Source organism: Pogoniulus pusillus, chromosome Z, assembly GCF_015220805.1.
Source record: "Pogoniulus pusillus isolate bPogPus1 chromosome Z, bPogPus1.pri, whole genome shotgun sequence".
NCBI classification, from domain to species: domain Eukaryota; kingdom Metazoa; phylum Chordata; class Aves; order Piciformes; family Lybiidae; genus Pogoniulus; species Pogoniulus pusillus.
The window spans coordinates 32566347-32578461 of NC_087309.1; the positions used below are offsets into that span (position 1 = coordinate 32566347).

The following is a 12115-nucleotide window of genomic DNA, read 5'->3' on the forward strand; positions in this document are numbered from 1 at the left end:
CTATCATCCAAAAAGCGTTATTTTTGTTAGACAAAATCTTTGTTATTACTAAACCTTAGTGACTTGGTCCAAGAAAATAAAGCATGCAAATGTAAACTTGGCAGGCTAATAATAAACAATATTTTGCTCTCCAGCAATTAGCTAAAGAGTCTGCTGAGGTACTTTCCTTTTGAATACCCTTTGTGAAGGAGCTTTTCAGTTATTAACTATTCTGAGCTAAAAAGCGTGAAACTCATGTAACACAACATGTGCTGTTAAACGAAACTTCATAAACAAGAAGTTGTAGAGGTTTTGTATTTTTCTGGATTGCTGTTTTTCCTTCCTCACCTTCATCCCAAAAAACCCATCCCAAAACAAACCAAAACCAAAACAAACAAACAAACAAACAAACAAACAAAGAAAACCCAGCATAACAACAAAACCAGCAATTGCCCTTCAGTGCTAGTGATAGAAATATCTCTGAATATAATAAAAACCATAATAGATGTCAGGCAAGTCCAGGCTTTATGACTTTATTGGAAATCCAATATTCATTATTTTTCCAGAACTACACTTCCCCAGACAAGCAACTTCTTGCCCAGTACATATGTCTGATTTGCATATACAAGCAAAAAATCTCTCCTAAAATCATTAGGGTATTTTTAATCAAGATCTCAACTTCCATCTAAAAACTGAGCAACGTTTATATGCATCTAAAAAGGTCTGAGTCCTTATGGTTTCTAAAATTCCTTTATGAAAAGGGGTTAAATATGTATGTAAATTTGTTACAAACCTATTTGAGGCATAATGTTTTAATAACATAAATATGCACAAAATTGTAATACTAGCTTTGGGCTGTATTGAAGTAGACTGCATAGAAGCTGATTTTTGTTTGAGTTCATCTGCAGTACAAGCCTGAAACTGATTAGCATTAATTTCATCCTGCAGATGGGGGTGACTTTGTGGAGAAAAACTGACTGGGTGTGTGTTTTGTATAGCTTTACATTATCTTGCATCTTTGTTAATTTTTTTTTCTTCTTCATTTCCTATCAAACATAGCTGAAATTCATAGCTAGATCATACAGTTAATCTTTGTTGCAATTTAGCAGTACTGAACTTCAGTTAATTGCAAACCATCTTCCTGACTCTTGGATCTTATAACCATTCAAAAGATAATCCGTCCCATCTGTTCTTGAATGGACAAAAGCTATCCTGAGGCTTGTTGTTGTTCCCAAACTACAGACTGAATCTAAACTCCTGACTCCAGCCCTGTGTTTTACCACTAGACAAAACACTTTGTTCCAAACATTAACAAATTCATTTAAAAAAAAAAAAAAAAAAAAAGAAGAGAAGGAAGGTATAAACTTCCAGCCTCAGATTGTTAAAATCTTGTTAGTTTTTGGCAGGAATAAGATGAGGAGCCTTAATCTGAGTTTAATGACTCAGTTTTCTACCCTAAGGAATCAGTTGAGCCACTCTTGGGCATGTTAATTTGCAACACAGACTTCACAGTGTGTGAAGACACTCAGTTCTCTGCAATAGGCCCTATGCCCAGGGAAAAAGCCTCCTTTCCTGAGAGCAAGAGAGGGAGAACCTGAGACATCATTCAATGGAGAACAAATAGGCTAGTGAAAAGGAAGGGGAGGGTGTATGCACCTTTGGCAGCGCAATCACAGTTCAGAAAGTTTGGATGTTATTTATCCAGTTCTCATCAGAACATAAGGACTGGATGTGTAACATATCCTACCCATAGGCACACCTGTACTTCCATGAATGACATCACATTCAATTCTGGGAATGTACAGCTCTTCTTCAAGTTACTGTGGGTTTTAGGGAGTGCTGAAAAGATAGTACTGGTGTGTTCTCTGTAAGACATTTGTATTTCAAAGGTTTATCTGCAGATAAAATTCAGTGCTAGTGCTTTGCATTTACTCAAGTCACTACATATTGCTAGTGCAAGGAGCCATGATGGTTACCCAAGACCACAAGCTGAGGAAATAACCGTAGGAAGCTCAACTCCTGTAATAATCTATGGGTGTCTATTAAGACAGCACCATACACAATTAGCAGCTTTGAGATTATTTACACACAGAGCAAAATAATACAAATTTGTCTTGACATATTTCTCTTGACTCTCGGAAAAAAAGTGTCTTTTTACAGTCAGAGTAAAGAAATTGACTTCCCTGACTTCTGAGCACAAACAGAAAAGTGAGTTTTCTTGTAGTCAGTGTAAACACAGGGTAACAGTAGGATTTGCTATGTACTGTACTGTAGGATACAGTTTTATGCTGTTCATACACTCAATGGCAAAATTTTCCATGCTACACTTCTAAAATTCTGTTAAAAGTGTCAATACTTTCATTTTCTTTGAGATTCTATCTCCGTTTCTCTGCCTGTCAGAACTGTCAGATATCTGATCATTCAGCACGGTCCATAGGTGGGCCACTAGCTGTCAGCAGGCATCCATCTCCCTAAAAATTAAACTGAAGCTTGAGATGAAGTCCCTCCAGCCCATGACATTCTGTAAGAAAGGTGTCAGTGGGATTTCTTACTCCTGACAAATACAGGCATACAAACCAAATTCACCTGCCCTGGGAGCAGATCATTCCCCTAATTTTTCTACAGACTTTACCAAAACTTAGAGACTGTTGTCTTTCCTTGCTTTTCTTAGGCCAATTAGTCTAATTCTTTTACATTTTCCTTCCAGTCATAGTTTCCAGATAATTTTTTGTTGCTGTCTTTTGAATGTTTTAGTTCACCTGCACCTTTCAAGTACCTTTCTCACAGCACTTGCAAATATAGCTTTGTCTGCAAGGATCTATTACCCTGCCGCAGAAGGAATTACATTAGTCTGTCATGACTTAGTCTTCACTGATTCCTGTAGTCTTTTGCAATACCTTTTTGCTGTCTTCTAGGGGCCCAGAAATAGTGTGTCTTATAAAATCAATTTTATAGTAGAGCATACAACATTGTCGTGCAAAGGATATTTAAAACAGGGCTTTTTTTGGGTGTGTTTGGAAACACAGCAACACACGGAATGAACAAATATGACCTACAATGGTTGGGTAAATGTGGTTTCTCCTGCTTTTGAGAGTTGGCTTCATATTGATTTCATCTACTTATGTCCACCTTAAGAACAAATTATGAGATTGCTGTGAAAATTTGGAAGAATTTGTTCATATGAAGCTTAGGGATCTGTTTGACCTGTTTTTAACTCTAAGGTGCGCTTATGAAAGAGGCAATTGTATTGTAAGACATAAAGGCTAACATAATTTTAAGTAAGGTCATAAAACCTGATTTTAATATTTTTTTGTCTATGTGGTGATACCCGAAGAGTTGTCTGCTGCCTAGCAGCTTTCTACTGAGGTTTTGAATGGCTTTATCTAGTTCTGCATATTTTCGGTACTGTTGAATGCTTGAAGTAATTATGTATTGTAAAATTAATGTTTTCCATTATCACCTCTCCCTGAAGATAGAAACTTAAAAAAAAAAAAAAAAAATCTAATTGAATGAAAGTCTGCCTTTGGAGGGTTTAAAGTTGTTCCACTTTTTTTTTTTTTTTTTTTTTTTTTTGGTCACCTGGCCTGTGAATCTCACGAAGGAATAGCACACAGAATCTATGCCTGAGTATAGCCAACGGCCTGTGCTGGAGCCTTCATGTCCCTGGGAAGCTGAAGCACACAAACGTGATGCAGTGAGAGTCATTACTCTGCCCAGTGTTCATAGGAAAGCAAAATTGTAAAGAACTAATTTAAGCAAAATTTAGTGTAGAAGAGTAAAACACCAACAGAAAGAAAATTTAATGTAAGCAGAGAATTCTTCCTCTGCCTATGACTTGGGCAAAACATCTACTTGGTGTAAGAGATCTAATTTGGTAAGCTTTTGGCTCTCAAAATACTCAAACAAGAGTGTAAAACTCATGATCCATACTTCATGTGTAGCAGGACGGGAAACCCACTTCAGTGAGAAAATGGCTTTGATGACATGACCAACATTAAAAGTATTACACTCTATGTAATAGTTGACATTACTTGTAGCCACCATGCCCAGCCCAACACTTTTGGCCCTAGACCAGCCCTTGTACCACAAACTAGATGTTAATTATGACATGACGAAATAGTTCTTAAAGCTGGTGGTCATGAAATACTGCAATGAATCCTAGTCCCAGGCTGCTACAAGAGGAAAATAGTGCAGATCTGCACGAAGCATGAAGAAAACATACCAAAGACATGCCAGGTGTGTAACAAACACAGATTGAATCCAATACATTGTTGCTTATTTCAAGGCTAAAAGTGGCCAACGGTTTACTTAATGACAATCCCATGTGGACTTTAAGTCTAATAAGACAAAATATTACCACATTTGGAGATGAAAAAAAAAGGTCCATTGAGGTAGAGGTCAACTATTTTCATACTGAGACACTGACATGCTTTCACCTATCTAAAGCTATACCCTTTCTACAGTGAGCTCATGTTGCAGCAATCAGCTGTTTTGCACTGCTTGTGGGCATTCCTGGATGTAAATGCTTTTGTATTGCGGCCAACTAACATCCTTCGGGCCACCACCTTAGGACATCAGGCTATTGATGCAAATCCTTCCCACTGTGAGATTAACCTTACTATTTGTAACACATGTAGCACGTTGGAATGGGCTGATATATTCTTATTTCTGTCCAAACACTGACTTGCTTTTTTCCTTTGTTCTGTTAGGCATTTCTCAAATACAAGAAACAGCAGTTAAGGACAATGTTACATGAAGCTGCTGGTGAGATGAAAAAAATAGGGGCAGGAGGATCAGAGAAATATGTTCCATCAATTGTATGTATCCAGTGCAGGTATAAGTTCATTTTAATCATTATAATTTTAATTAGCAAACTTCAGTGTAACTTAAATCCATAACTGTTGGATTTAGTTGCCACAGGCAGGACTGACTGATAGATACACTAGAATCTTAGAATCATAGAATCAACCAGCTTGGAAGAGACCTCCAAGATCATCCAGTCCAACCTAGCACCTAGACCTATCCAGTCAACTAGACCATGGCACTAAGTGCCTCATCCAGGCTTTTCTTGAACACCTCCTCCTAACACCCAGCCTAGACCTACCCTGGCACAACTTCAGACTGTGTCCCCTTGTTCTATTGCTGGTTGTCTGGCAGAAGAGGCCAACCCCCACCTGCCTACAACCTCCCTTCAGGTAGTTGTAGACAGCAATGAGGTCCCCCCTGAGCCTTCTCTTCTCCAGGCTAAACAACCCCAGCTCCCTCAGCCTCTCCTCACAGGGTTTGTGTTCCAGGCCCCTCACCAGCTTTATTGCCCTTCTCTGGACACGTTCCAGCACCTCAACATCTCTCCTGAATTCAGGAGCCCAGAACTGGACACAGCACTCAAGGTGTGGCCTGACCAGTGCTGAGTACAGGGGAAGAATAACTTGCCTTGTCCTACTGGCCACAGTGTTTCTGATGCAGGCCAGGATGCCATTGTCTCTCTTGGCCACCTGGGCACACTGCTGGCTCATCTGCAGCCTACTATCTATCAGTACCCCCAGGTCTCTTTCTTCCTGGCTGCTCTCCAGCCACTCTGTCCTCAGCCTGTAGTGCTGCTTGGGGTTGTTGTGGCCAAAGTGCAGAACCCTGCAGTCTTATTTCACTGGAAAGGTTACACCTTACTACCAGTTTTCACAAGCAAAATTTTCCTGTCAGCTTAGGAAACATGGCTTTGTGACATCAGAAATGAAGAGTCTCACACCTGTTTTCTGCCTGACAGATAGACACTAATTAATATACATAAACTTCCTCATGAGCAGAGACTCAATGAGAAGGATGTAAGAACATACATGGCTGACAAAATATGACTGCTCTCATACTCATTGATTTGCTTATTTTGGGGGAATGTAGGAAGGAGAGTGGTGCTATTGTAAAGGACTGGCTGGAATTGGCATACTTCAGAGTGAGACATCATTTAGAGTCACAGAGGTATGTTACAGGGGACAGTATTTACCAGGAGGTGAGACCCAGACTTTGTCTCCAAAGGGCTGGAGCTTTGTCATGTAACAGTCATAGCAAAAAAAAAAAAAAAAAAAAAAAAAAAAAAAAAAAAAAAAAAGCTAGAAAAGCTTTCTCACTTTTATTATGATATGCAGTAAGGAAACAATTTCTTATTCCTTTCTTATCCTAGTATCAAGTTGACTAGACTATTCTAGTATGGTTGACTGGATAGGTCTGGGTGATAGGTTGGACTGGATGATCTTAGAGGTCTCTTCCAACCTGTTGGATTCTATGATTCTAACCAAAAATTTTCCTTTGAATGCAGATTTTTGGATGTGCACAAGTATTTGTAGCAAGCTTCAGGCAAAGCTTCCTGATCATCAGCATCTCCCCTTCCCCAAGCACTCCTGGCACAGCAGGAAGCATTTGTACTGGAATCCTCTTGCTTTTAATAGTAGAAACCTAATGAACTTTTGCCTCAGAGGAACAATACTAAGTGGCATCAGACAAGTATCTGGTCTAGATGTGCAATATGATGAACACTGGAAAGATTTTACACTGTCTCTGACCTTTTTACATTAGGAAAGATACAATAATACTGTAAAGCACAGGATGTAAAATTCAGTATATGTTGGGAATATGATCTATAGTTATTTATCTGGAATAACTAGAAGCTGGGTAGAGATACGTCCTTAGGATGGATATAGGGAGACCAGCAGAAAAATAGTATCAAGTTATTGAGCATCCAGAGAAACCAGGAGTGGGCTACAGGACTGTGCACACAACAGAACAAATGGAAAAGAGACATGCTTAGGTCAAACACAGCTGAAGACATGCTGTATGTTTCTGGCTGGAATTAATGGGCCCTTGCTGTTTCTCACATGCAGTATAAGCTGCACTTACTGCATCTTTATTTACATTCTTACTGTCTGGAAAACGCCATGTGAGGAGAACCAGTCTTGTCCCCTGGGGCTGTCCACCTCAGTCACAGGGTCCATTGCTGCCGCCCGAGCAGCCGACCAGTCTTCACAGAATCAGAGTCACCATGTTAGGGTGATCTCGAAAGATCATCCAGCCCAATCCCCTGCCATAGCAGGATTGCCTATACCAGATCACACAGGGATCCATCTAGCCTTGCTTTCACCTCTGGAAAGCTGAACATGCCAAGCAGAATCTGCTCACCCTTCAGCAGCTGCAATGAGTAGCCAGTGCGGAGTCTGCCTGAGTGAAGAGAAGATTGAACACACCAGAGCCCTTGGCTAGCAGAGGAGAATAAAGTAAAATGCTTTTTCCTCCTACTCACTTCTGTCTTCTCTCAAAACTGTTTTAGACAACTTAAGCTGGACAAATATGTGTTTAGTTCTCTTTATCTCCTAAGTTTGAAAAGAACAGTGTACATTCTTATAAAAGACACATTATATGAGGTGAAACAACTTCAATTGACTATCCCGCTGACATGGAAACTGTGCAGGGCTTTTCTGCACTCAGACATGGAAGGTTTTAGCAGTCTCCAACCAGGAATGGAAAAATAAATGTAAAGAAATAAGCTAAACCTATGATATCTATTTGGCTCCCAGAAGCACTCAGCCAGTCTTACTGTGCAAGGTAACTATAATGTACAATAACCATTGATGAAAGAGTCATATATTTCACCTCTTTACAGATGCAAGAGTCAGGGATATGATTTTCTTCTTTTCTCTTTTCTTCCTAACTATTTTCCCTCAGAGATAATGTGGCTTCTCTAAAGTTCTCTCAGGTGCACACTTGCTGCTAAATAGAAGGGTAATGAAGACATTGCCTTGCAACTTTTAGTTTACTGCTGAATTCAGTGCAGTGCTTTAGGGAATAAAAAAAAGCCAAATGCTAATGTAAGTACATTTGATCTCATAAAATGTATCTGAATGACATGCAAGTAAAGAAAGATGAATTTTTATTCCTCTCTAAGCCTCTCTCACTAATTTTTCTAATGCTTAGTACTTTACTGTTTTCAATGGTATTGCTGAGGGAAATGACTGCAGACTCCACGTAGGAGTTGTCTTGGCTGGCAATATAGAAATCTATTTTCTGTGATTATAAGACTGGAAAAAAACAAAACCATTCTCACCAGAAAACTAGTTTAACATGTTTCCTCTCTGTAAGAAGATTTGTATTTGAGCAATAATCTTAAGTGCCCCAAAGTTCTGTAAAATGTCCATTAGAGGAATATTTAACATAATTTTGCCTAAGTCTACAGTAAAAATATGCTGTAAACTGATAGGAGCAAATTAAAAACATATGGAGCTCTTCATACATCTTTGGTCATTTTAGTCAGGTCTTTGGGCACCTCACTACAGGAGGGTTGTGGAGGTACTGAAGCGAGTGCAGAGGGCAACAAAGCTGGTGAAGGACCTAGAGAATCAATCTTATGAAGAGCAACTGAAGGAGCTGGGGCTGTTTAGTTTGAAAAAGAGGAGGCTGAGGGGAGACCTCATCACTGTCTACAGCTACCTGAAAGGACATTGTGCAGAGGTTGGTGCTGGTGTCTTCTCACAGGCAAACAGTGGTAGAACAAGAGGGAATGGCCTCAAGCTGTGACTGGGTAGGTTTAGACTGGACACTAGGAAAGACTTTTTTCACAAAAGGAGCTGTCAGGCATTGGAATAGGCTGCCCAGGCAGGTGGTTGAGTCAACAACCTTTGATTAGTTTAGAAGTCATTTGAATGTGGTGCTTGGGGATATGGTTTAGGGTGAACCTTGTAGAGTAGGGTTATCAGTTGAACTTGGTGATCCTCGGGGTCCTTTCCAACCTGAATGTTTCTGTGATTCTGTGATTTGTGGTTCCTCCCATCCCGGGTCTGACTGGAAAATTAATATGCCATAGGCTAGCAAAGTGCTGTCATAAGCTGTTGGGCCAATATCCCCAGAGCAAAGTGAATTCCACTTCTCAGCTTGCTGTTATCACTGATCATACAATATCAGCAGAATTAGGAGGAAGAAGCAGGTGTACCTTAATATGGCACAATTTAAGTATCATTCAGGTGTTACTTACCTTCCAAATTCAGAGCTACCACTGCTGTGTCATCCTCTAATCCTTCAATCACCTCACACTTGTATCTCCCATAATCCTCCAGTATTATGTTTGTGATTATAAGAGAGGCATCATTCTCACTGCTTCCTCTCAGAGACACTCTGCCCTGGTAGTTTCCATAGCTCTTTCTGTGGTGTCCCATTGCAACAAAGACGTCCACTTCTTTGAGGTAATCTGAGGTGAGTTTGGTCCACTTGACACGGATTTTGTGGGTTCCTGAGCCAGCTGTTGACGTGTGTTCATGGTAAAATTTACATGGCAGTGTGACATTGCCACCCCGGTGTGAGAAGATTTTAGCTTGCTCTGCTACCACAAGTAGACGGGGTCCATTTTCTGTGAGGGTTCAAGAAGAAAAACAAAACCAAGGATTACTCTGCTGTCTGCCTTTTACAGAATGGATGCAATCAATGCTGTGACAACCATCAGCTGCATTACACATCAGGCCTGCAGGATCATTCCTCTGCTAGTTTGAAGCTAGCTAGAATGTTTTAGTGAGAAGAACTAGATCACAGGCTGTGAAAGGAAAACAATGGTGATGTCTGCTCCTCTCAGAGTCTTGCTGAAGAAGAAATGAAAACATTAGATAACACTCTCACCATTTTTTTGTTGCACTCTGCCTTGAGCTTCTGACTGAACTGGATCTCCCTAAACTCACTTTCTACTCACCTTTGCTTCTTAACCTCTTGGCTGAACCTCTATTCTTCTTTAGGACTGGGGTAAGGTTGAGAGGGGCAGGGGGAAGGTGCAGGGGTGGTTGAGAGCCCCTCCTGGGGATTCAGGTTTCTGGGAGGGGAGTTGTGTTTCTGTATTACTTTTACCTTGTATATTTCTGTATATACTGTAAATATCTGCTTGTATATCGTGCTAGCTGTAAATAAACAGCTTCATTTATATTCCCAGAGCCGGCTGAGACTAGTCTGGGTGATTTCTAAAGTGTGGGGGGGCAGGGAACACCCAAACCATCACATACTTTTATTTGGCACCCAACGTGGGGCAAATTCATTTGGAGTGATTGTGAATTAACTCTGGGAATCAGAATGAAGCTAATGAAGCAGCTATTTTACTTGGTGGAGGCTACTATGTGGCCTGTTTTCTGTTTTCTTGCATACAATTGGATCAAAGCCCAAATTGTTTATTTCTTTCTTAATGTAGCTTATAAGAAGGCTAAAGCTAAACTCACAACCATTTTCTGGTCCTGGGGTGATCTTATTCTTGGGTATGCTGGTTTTAATGTCACTGAAAATTTTACTAGTAACATTACAGGGGTATTTACCTATAATTTTACAAGCAATCAAAGCACTGCCTTATCTACTGCCCTGATGAGAGTTATCCTACCCCAAAATGAGATGCCAGACCCTTGTTCAGGATATTGTTCATGTCAGATTGTGGCATTTCTGGTGTGTGTGATCCTAGGTCTTATAATTTTTGATTTTATAATACTTTTAACATTCTGTGTGAAAAATTCGAATGCAATGCACATTCCCCCAAAATAATTTTGTAGCTCTGCAGCAGTGGGATGTATAAGCCAATTTTATACAGTCATTTACTTAGCTGCAAGCATGTTTGTATGTGCACACTCCCAGCCAAGCAAGAGGCAGACTGGTTTGCAGCACTGTCTCCCCATATAGGCTTAGGCCACCCTATGTACTCCATGGTCATGAAGACAGTTGTAAAAATCTGTTTACAGAGTTGTATAGCTGGTGAGTGACTGCCGTCACCCATAAAAGACTTCACATAAACACTTCATATCTCCTTTCAGGTTGTTCAGGAGCTATCTATCAATGCTGCATTTTGATTTGGTAATTCAATTTTTATGTACCACCTCTGTTTATTGAGGTGGCAGTACACAAAGCCCCTCATGATCTGGGATGCAGTGACCCAGACTTACAAACCAGAAAAAACATTACTCTATCGAACAGCACAATTTATACTGACATGAAAAGTGTCAGCATCATTCTAAAGTGTCCCATTTTCCATTCACATTTTATTCTAACTTTTCACTTTGAATTCCTCTTCTGGTGTATTTCCACCAAAGTAAGCCAGTCCAATTTATCTTCAAATGTAAAATCTGGCCCTTTCCTGACCACTTCTTTGCTCATCTCAGTCTGCGTTTTTATTTTTTTCCATGTGACTTCCTTATCTCCTTCAAAGTCATCACTGTTTTTTCTTTGACATTTCGATCTTATTTTTCACCCAAGCCCATATTTAACTGCTTGGCTCCTCTCCTCACCCTCACCTCAAATTCTTTACTCTCTTTTCTTTCTAGCAGCTTACTACAGCTGATGTTGCTGTGTGAAATCATTATGTCAGTCAGCTTGAGCAGGTGTTCTTTCCAGCCTTAAGTCTCTGGGGCTTTTTGGACAGGCTGTGGTGCCTTGGGGAAAGCCAAAATAAAACAGATTTCATGGTGGCTGCCAGCAGATGTAACCAAATGCAAGAATATCTCCTTCTCTCAGTACTTCTATGCCTCTCTTCTCATGCATAGCTTGCAAAACTGATTTAGGAAACTCAGCACTTTGGTGATACTGCTGTCTTCTATCACTGAGACACCCACTAAAATTGGCAATGAATTTCTAGCACTCTGCTTGCTGGGAAAGAGTTACCAGCCTCACTCAACATAACAGATTCCAAAGGAAAACTTTGTAGTTCTCTATGTCAATTTAACAGCTTAGAAATGTGACTTCAACTCTCACCACTCAGTTTGTCTCTTTGGCAAGAGCCAAGGCTAAAAGAGGTAAACACTGTTGAGAAGCTGACCCTATGAAGCCTAACAGTAATTTTCTGCTAGCTTTCATGGGGATGGTTCTGGATTGATAAAACATAACCACAGAAATGCATGCAAATATGTGATCATCTGCAGAGAGGTATGGATGACTGAAGGAGTGAAAGACTGATGGAGCAGGTCCAGAAGAGGGACATGAAAATGATCAGGAGGTTGGAACACTTCTGCTATGAAGACAAGCAGAGGGAGTTGTGGTTGTGCAGACTAGAGAAAGGAAGGCTTCAGTGAGACCTAATAGTCACCTTCCATTACCTGAAGGGGGCTTAAGAGAAGGATGGAGAGGCCTGTAGTGATAGGATACA

The 12115-nt window shown here is 40.2% G+C and overlaps 1 protein-coding gene across 3 annotated transcripts in view; it reads right to left on the reverse strand.

Moving 5' to 3' along the window:
* HAPLN1 (hyaluronan and proteoglycan link protein 1) overlaps positions 1-12115 on the reverse strand; it is a 76402-nt gene that overhangs the window by 10962 nt on the left and 53325 nt on the right. For all 3 annotated transcript variants that reach the window (XM_064140465.1, XM_064140463.1, XM_064140464.1), the window contains exon 3: positions 8993-9364. In XM_064140465.1, coding sequence (XP_063996535.1) covers positions 8993-9364 — 372 coding nt within the window. The remainder of the gene's footprint in view (positions 1-8992; positions 9365-12115) is intronic.